This window comes from Fulmarus glacialis, unplaced genomic scaffold, assembly GCF_000690835.1.
Source record: "Fulmarus glacialis isolate BGI_N327 unplaced genomic scaffold, ASM69083v1 scaffold19398, whole genome shotgun sequence".
Classification (NCBI taxonomy): domain Eukaryota; kingdom Metazoa; phylum Chordata; class Aves; order Procellariiformes; family Procellariidae; genus Fulmarus; species Fulmarus glacialis.
The window spans coordinates 1-8,912 of record NW_009230518.1 but is presented as its reverse complement, the minus strand read 5'-3'; the positions used below and the strand labels follow the sequence as shown (position 1 = coordinate 8,912).

Here is an 8,912-nt window from a genome sequence, read left to right as displayed (position 1 = left end):
TTGTTTCCTAACATCTCAAAATGACCAATTCTTTTCTCTCAGAACTGGGGTTTCAGCAGATGCTCTTTAAGAGCTAATCCTATAATCATAAATCCTTTGTATTTTAGCCTTTTTTGTTAAATTAACTCAGTGACAGTAACACAACTGCTTCTGCACGCAGATTTTTGCAAAAGGTGTGAAAGCGAGAGGACTCGGAGAACAGCAACAGCAGTACTTTCAGCGAGTTTTCACTGGGAGGTGTTGATTAGCAGATTTCAGAAGAGCTCAACTCAGTCCTTTATGTGAGCGCAAGTTAAAAACCAATTTATGCACAAAAACAGTTTAAGCTAAAGGCAAAGCAGGGAACAGAGACAGCCTCAGCGTGACCTGCAAAGGCAGAAATGCTGCTCCAAGTCCTCAGGAAGGTGCCCCATGGTGAGGGCAGCTCTCAAAGGGAGATTTTGTGCTCCCTCACTGCTGCCCAGGTTTGGCTTTTGACAAAACATCCCATCTGTGACTCAAGCATTTTGGAGAAACTCTGTATCCAAATCCTCTTCTCAAGGGCTCCAGCACTGGGGGGAGTGGGAGATAGTAATAAAAAATGGTAATAGAATCCCCTAAGTTACGATTACTCAACGAGCCACAGGCCCAAGGCTCAGTGCTAGGGCCTGTTCATAGACTCTTTGCAGTGTCCCAAACATAAGATGATTTTTTGCTTCATCCTATCCAGGGAACAAACCACCCGTTAAACCAACTTGTGTTGGCATACCACAGGTCAGCCCAGCTACTGAGCATTAAGCAAAATGGTCCCATGGACGTAACTAATGGCACAATTCACCTCCATAGATGGGACAGGCCTGACGAGCCTAATGAGGTACATCTGCAAGAAACTAAAAATAGACCATAAACACCCCACTGGGTTTTGTCCTTGCCTTTCCCGGCTGCAGTAATCATCTTTAATGATCCCCGTTGCTGTGGAATCTTGTAGCAGTCATGAAGAAGAGGGAATAGAGGATGCAGTGAAATGCACCTGAAGTAACACACAGTAGCTTTGAACTGTCTATGGATTTTGCAAGATTGAGAGGGAAAGCACAAGACGGGGAGAAGACAGGCTCCCACTGCCAAGGGGAAGCTGCCCTAGCAAGACAACCGGTAAGTAAAGAGAGGTCAGGCAGCCTCGGACAGAGGTAGCAATGGCACCGTGCTCCCACTGCCTGTTCTTGTGAAGATCTGCCCTAGCGAAGGGGAAGTAAAATGTTTTCATGGGTCAGTATAGACACCGTGGAGGCGAGTTATAATGGTCAATCACTCAGTGCAGGTGGCACAAATTTATATCGAAGCTGGGAACTACTGCCTTGTACCTCTTCCTTGGGCTCTCCTCTGACACCACATCTACACAAGCAGGGTCACTATCCTGAATGAGAAGCCTAGGAAAAAAGCTGTTGCACGTGGTGGTTTCTTCTTTCAGACCTCAGGGCAGTGGGGGCTCAGCCTTTCTGTAGCTTTCAGGTGAGCTGTAAGATGTGGCCCAGCTGCAGGGATCATTAGAGACCCAAAAACTGTTTCCAAAACTAAGAAAATATTACTATTGCATCCTACTAAATCGTCCCTACCAAACGTCTCAATTCTTGTTACCTAGTGCTGCAATGACAGCTTATGCACCAAGTAATCCTTTGCCATCTTCTGCTGAAAACACCTTGCAGTCTTTAAGCAGATTATTTCAGTGTGATTTACAGAAACATAGAAATATTGAACGGATCTACAGCTCAGGACTGCTTACTCTCCAAAAAGAAATAAGAGGAGCAGCTGCTATAGTTCTGTAAAGAGAGGACAAGTTAGTTCGCTAGGCTCTAGGGGTCAGTCTGCAATGGCAAAGCCCAGGTACCCCCCCAGGGAAACTGGGCAACATGGCTGCACTCAGGGCAATAACGAAGAACTTGGCAGGGCTCATACCGGGCGAGATGCAAAATCTTTATTCCAGTTCTGAATTGGAAAAAACATCACCTCCACAGCTCACTGTTTGACAGTTCAGTCAGCACAGGGCGAGGTCACGCTTGCCCAGCAGAGGCACAGACTTAGAGGACACAGTCCTGTAGGCACTTCGAGAGGAAGCTCAGCTTCAAAGTACAAACACTGAACAGTTTGGCTTAAATTTTTAATATAAAAACTCACTAAAAATGCTAAAATGTGACAAACCATTGGAAATACTGTGACAAACATTTGCCCTTACGCAGTAAAAAACAAAACAAACCCAAACTGGCAAGAAGCTTTGAAATGCATGTTTTCTTCTTCCTCCCGGCACATCGGACCATCATCTACTTAAAACGTTCATCTAAAAAATCCATGGCACCTTCACCTCGTACTTCAGTGCAAGAGGCTACTCTCGATGGACCAGCACAAACAAACCCAGTAAAAAGAGGACTGCATACTGTAAGAGAAAGAAGAGAAGACACAAGAGTGCACATTCACATCTAAAGATGCAGTAACAGCAGCAAACACACAGGGTAAACAGTTCTGCCTGTGCATGTAAAATTCTCATGAAGTAATTTTAGCTGGGGTGGGAGAAGCAGGCAGAAAATGAAAGAGCTCTTACCTTAAATTTTGGATAATCATTCATTAAGATAGTCACTATTCCAATATAGGGCACAAATCTACAAGAATAAAGGTTTTATTAAAACAAACAGTATTCAAGGGTGCATACGGGAGAAGCACTGCCCTGGTACTTGTACAAAGGAAGAACCACTCAAGCATGCTGAGGGCTACGGTCAACAGGCTTGGGACTTCTTCCTCCCAAGCAGGGAAGCCGTGGCAGTGGGGGCTGAGTGACAACCAGCCCCAGAGCGCGTTTTAGCCTCTGCCTTGTTCAGACCTCACTTGCCTGCAAAGACTGTGCCTTGCAGAATAATTCCAGTGAAAATTTTGATCACACCTGAGCGTGCACTGCCTTTGCATGGGTGTCCATCCAGCATCAAAATCTCAGGGTGCAGCTCACAGCTTGATACCTTCGCTTAAGCCAAGCTAAGAACTGAACTACCTGTGTTTTTTAACTCTCCACAGTACCTTGTGAAATGCTTTCAGGCAGGTCACAAAAACTCAGCAGGGAGGGTTCAAGAGAAGGGGATTAACAGATGGCATTGGGGGAGGGCAGTGTAAAAAGCCACATCTTTTTCAACTTCACTTACCCTCTCGCTCGTCCTACTACATCCTTTTTCTCCAACCAGTGCTGCCCTCGTTTGTACAGCCCTCTGTCATCAACGGCATTATTGTCTCCCTTTGTCAAAAACTTGATGTCACCACTTTGCCTAGCAAAGACAAGACAGCCAGGTAAGACAGAGAAAAAGAACTTGTTAAAAGCTGTTCTAGAAGAAGCACATAGAGACTAACACAGAGATATTAGAAGCAATTGTGTCCTATGTGTTCGAGCAAGATGAAAAAGGGAAACTGTCAAATGCAGTGGAAAGCAGACCGTTTGGAAAAAAACTGCCAATAAAAGAATGAATTCCGGCCCCAGCCAAGCTTTCCGGCAGAGTTTAAGAACAGAACCAGCAGGATGAGCTGTTTCTAGCGAAGATGCAGCTATCGCCTCTTTGCTTTTCACCTCGTGTTGATGCTTCTCTTGCTTCATATACAAACGTTGGGTTCTGGGCTCTATACTACCACCCAAAATGAGCCTTTGGGGTTAAAGCATACAGTTCTACTCAATAGTGGTCAGAAGCAAGCTGAAACTTAGAAATTATTAGGAAAGGCAGACAGAACAAAACAAACAATACTATTACGATACTGCATGAACTCACAATGTGCCTACATCTTGAATGCTCTGTGCAGTTCTGAACCCCCTACATCCTTTTTTGAAATGGAGAGAAGAACTGGCAAAGGTTCAGAAATGGATAACAAGGTCTGGAACCACTTCCATACAAGAAACAACAGACCAGGACTCTTCAGCCTGGAAAAGACAGAACTGATGGGAGATACGACGGTAGTCCAATACAAATGACACAGACAGCAACAATCAGTTTTTCACTGCCTCTTCTGATACAAGACCTAAAGGGCATCAAATGAAACTCAGAGGTAACAGTTTAAAACAAGCCAGAGAAGCTGCTATGCTTAATTAACACAGTGCAAACCAAATCAGGTCTCTCTGGAAGGATATTTTGGAGGCCAAAATATGGTATCAGTTCAAAAAGTGACCAGGTACTACTCCATGTAAAAAAGAAAAGGGGGCTATTAATAAAGAACTATCACTTTGTGCCTGAAATTGTAATTTGCAGAAAGCAGAGAAATTATCACTATACACTCTCTCTAGTCTTTAATTCGTCCTGAGGCAAATTAGCTAGCTGGTCAGAAACACGATCCTGGAGCAGATGAACCTTTGCTTTGATCTGCAAACAGCTCCTGCTATGCTCTAGCTTTACACACCATGTTATGCACCCTTCCACAGCCATTTCCATTCAGCTTGCTGGACAGCCAGCAGCACTTGCTTCTAAGCAGCAGTTTGTGCCACTACTCGGGGATCGGCCGGCCACCGTCCCTGTGGCATCTGAAGGCAGATGCTGAGCGGGAGCGTTCTTGTTGCTTGATTCTGTCGGCTTGCTTATGGAAACGACAGATCAAATACAACTCGGGAAAGCATGCAGAAGATCTTCAGAGCTCATGCTGTTTTCACCATGCCTGAATACCAATATGTGTTACTTGACAGGAGAAGCTCGGAAGAAAAAAAAGGGGAAAAAAAGAACAGATCTTTCTTCCAAGCACATTTCGCTCACAGTATGGGAACAGCAAACACTCTAGGAGCTTACAGATAGTCTGCAAAAAGATGAAGATACCCAAAGATGCAGATAATGTAGTTTCAGCTCTGAAGACTGATGGCATAGGAGCGCACCATCTTATTGAGCGGATTCAATGCTCTATCATGAACCAGCGCAAGAAGCCCACAGCACAGTTGCTCTGCTGTCTGAAAGGTGAATGAAATCTGGTCTGGCTCTCCTGCACCAAAACCACTAAGTAAATTTTGACTGCAGACTTTGTGTTCAGTGATAAAGAATGAACTCAATTTCGCTCTGAACAAAGAAGAAAAAGCTAGCAAGTAAAAAACCCACTTTCTCACTGTAACAATACCGATGTGAACTGGAGCTCGAGTTGCCACAAAATCATAGAGAACAAGGTTTCCGTTTTCCTTCATTTTGACACTCCTGACAGCTTTCACAGAGACTTTTCACAGTTTTCATTCAGTCCATAACTACAGGAAGAAATGGGAAACTCCGGCCATTCAGAGGACACTCTTGAATTCCAAACTAGCACCAGAAAAATATTCTTTAACTAGTGAAAGAAGCAATTGACACCTCAGAGTCCTGCCTTCAGCGCCCAGCTTCACATCACAGTACGTATTTTTCAGTTTTATCTTTCCTAATATAAAGATCAGGTTTGTGTCTGGTTGTTTCATTGAAATGAAACCTAAAATACTGGAGAATGGCTTTACTTCACGGAATCTAGGATTGCCACTATGGTTCTGTTACATTAAAAAAAAAAAAAGGCACTGGATACCTTAAGACCTAGTGCTGAGATAGAGCCAGGCAGAAAAAGAAGGGTGGGGAATATCTGGAGATGAACTGCTGGGCAAAATGCACATTTCTGCTTCTCTTTCCCATACACCGGCTGAGAGCGGAGAGAGAAGACTCTGACCGTTCTTGCCTCTTCAATAATCAGCCCAAGCAGCAGCACTGGAACCCAGCTGAGCCTTTAGCATGCAACATGGGAGAAGAAAAGTAGCGTTTCGCTCAAAAGAGTTCCCAAGACATCACAAAAAGTGCATGTGCAACGTTAGATATCAAATTTACCAAGTACACTGACCTTATTTTTAAAATTAGAGGTATTAAAGAACAGTACTTTGAAAACTGACATTGTTAAATGTTTTTGATATAGAATAAATCTGAACAGCAAAGAATCTGCTCTGTCAGCTGGGAGAGGTGCCGCTCTCTCATAGCCAGGATTTCAGCTGGACTATTTATGTGCACAAAGCTGGTCAACCTTGACGTTGGGCCAGACAAATGATCTAGATGCCCCAACAGCTGTGGCTGCTAGAAATGCCTGGGGGAAGGGACTACCTCTGTCCCATCGACCTCACTTGACCAGAGCAATCCTCAAATGCCACCTTTACATACGATTCAAGTGATTCACTTAACCTAGGAACAGATCTCTGAGCCCTAGTATAGCTCCAGTTCATTCATGTTCAGCAGAAACAGACGCTGGGACCCCATCCAACTGTTGCCCTCTCAGAGCTGGCTTGAAGAACCAAGGATTCAGTTCAAGATTTAGTTTTCACTCAAACGCCTCTGAGGGCTGGCTTGTATCCCCACAGACTGGCCTGGAGCAGTCACAGTTGCATCTTCCCCGACCAGCAAAATAGGAAGGCGCACGGCTGCAGATGAAGCCTTGCTTGGAAAACTAAACCCTGTTCAGCAATCAAACCAGAGTGACCGCACTTCATTCCTTCAGACATGCAACCTGCTAAACGTTTACAGAATGAACAGTACATGGAGAGCGCAGCACATATAGAGACTCTGAGAATAACAATGCAACACTTCTGACAGAGAAGAAAAGAAACACCCTGCCTCTGCATGACAGCAGGAACCAGGAGCACAAAAACAAGCTTTAAAATAATGCACGCTACATACAAAATACCCTTCTTCCATAAGTGCCACCTCTACAAACAAGAGTCACTTCACACACACAAATAACTACATATACCAATACAGCCATACCTACAGGAGCAACACAGCAACATTACTTAGCAGCTTGGGATGGAAATGATGGCACAGGAGACATTAAGTGACATGGGGAATTCAGGATACCAGCACAGACTCCCCAGCTTGTGAATTCTGCTGGATGATCTTTACAAGTAAACCAAAGAGGGCAGATTTCACAGGTCTGAAACTTCTATGTTACTTCTTCCTACAGTACCTGGATATGTTACTGATGTCCCACCCATTCGTTTACCCAAGGAGATGAGGAAAAATACAATTTAGCTAAACATCTGCAGTACAATCCCCCAAATTCTTGACATACTTCTCATGAATTTTCAGGACACGATGGACTATAGGAATTTCCCTTCCTTCTATCCTAAAGACCACGATTTCTCCCACTCTGATTGGATCTTCAATTCGGTTTGTGAGGAACAGGAGATCACCTCTGTGAAACGCAGGCTCCATGCTTCCACTGAAAAAGAGAAGAGGAGCAATTGAACAATATTTAAGCACTCAGAAGCAGGTTTCAGAGTTTATAGTCCTTTAAGAAAAATCTCACAATAATCTCAACGAAAAGCTCCTAAGCCAACCACATGGACTTGGAGACCAGGCATGTGTCTAACCTCTACTGCATTCAGATTTTCCATCACCACACTACCAGCAGTTCAGATCTGTTGGGAAAAGAGCACGGCCAGCAGCCAGTGTTAAAAGCATACCAAACTGGAAAAGCTTTCTGCTTTCTTAATAACAGCAAGGCTCACGACAAGCAGTATCTTCTCCACTTCCGACTCTCATTGGTAGGGCTACACTGGCAGCACTGTAGTGGTGGGAAGCTTTATTTCATTTATTTTTATTTTTTCACAGGTATGTAGATCATCCTCACAAACAAAGCACTGAAAGCATACAGGCTCTTGTATTCCCATCTGGAACAGACAGACGGGTGGGCTAAAAATTTGTTATTGTGATTCATCGCTTTGCTTAACGATCTCATTTCAGGCACTGCTATTCAAGTTATTTTTCTCCTGTCTTGTAAATGGCAATTGTTACAAAATACTTAACCTTCCTAATTCCAAATAAATAATGCAGTACAAAACAAAATGATGAACTTTAAGTACCGCGTGTATTTGTGTTTTATCTTGAGACAGCACAGAAGCTGCTATTCAGAATAGAAGATCACATCGCCGAAGAAGGGACGTGGCCTCATGGCCCCTGTCTTACTCACTGGGAGGAACAGCGTGAAACATCTCCCCTGGACTTCACAAACCCGTCAGGAGGGAACAGGAACACCACCTGGTTTTATTTTGTGGGAGTTTTGTTAAATGGCATGCGGTAATTAACACTGACATAAAAACACACGGAAAGGCCAGCGCAGCCACAGAAGGGGCCCCGTGCAACATCTACACGGCATCTGAAAGTGCCAGCACCTGATGGCTGCCCAAGAACTTCTGCTACAGGAATTTGTCCCAGGCAATAGGAGGGCGGGAGCAACGCTGGTGGTACCTACTGCACGGCACTTCTGCGAAGGCAACATGCAACATCTAAAACATATCCAGTTACAGAGTGATATCCCTTATTTTCAGCCATGTGTATAAAAGGGTATGGCTACAGCTCCCCTTTTCCTAGCCATGTTACAACTCACTAGAAGGCCAGGGAAAAAACCAAGCAGCTGCGAACGAAGAGTTCGTGGACACTTTTAAGGATACAACGTAACACGTAATAATACTCACGGGGCATTTCAGCAAGCCAGTTCCCATTTAAAAAAAGCCCAACAACTCCTTTTCACTCTACAAGTTTATTTGCTGGCATCTCAAAGATTTCCACTTCCTTTTCACCAACCAAGACCCACCACATACTTCAACTGTTCGTGCAGCAGCAACCAGACTGGCGGAGAGGCACGGGAGGAGGTGCCAGTGCACTGCGGTGTTCTGCTACCACAACTTCTAGTAGGGGCAGTGCCATTAGCCTCGACGAGAAGACGAGCTCTGCCACAAACATTGCTTTTAGACAGGGTTGATCTGCCCGAGCGACGGGTTCGCCACTTGTGCCAGGCCCCCCGCTTCAAGCATTCCTTTCTCAAGTCTCTTTCGCCCACACTGCCAAGCATTTCTCCAGGAGGTTTGCTACCATCCAGAAACGCCTGGGTTGTGCTCTCCGCACTTCTCTGAGGTCCTTCCTCAGGACCACCTCTCTCAC

The 8,912-nt window shown here is 44.7% G+C and overlaps 1 protein-coding gene across 1 annotated transcript; it reads right to left on the bottom strand.

Annotated features, from left to right (window-relative positions):
• Positions 1 to 1,934: 1,934 nt before the first annotated feature.
• Positions 1,935 to 7,231, bottom strand: LOC104081498 (signal peptidase complex catalytic subunit SEC11A; the record flags this gene model as incomplete). The annotated part of the gene is made up of 4 exons (XM_009584272.1): positions 1,935 to 2,407; positions 2,573 to 2,630; positions 3,162 to 3,281; positions 7,042 to 7,231. Coding segments are annotated over 4 exons (419 nt in total), but the record flags the coding sequence as incomplete, so codon positions are not given.
• Positions 7,232 to 8,912: the final 1,681 nt, after the last annotated feature.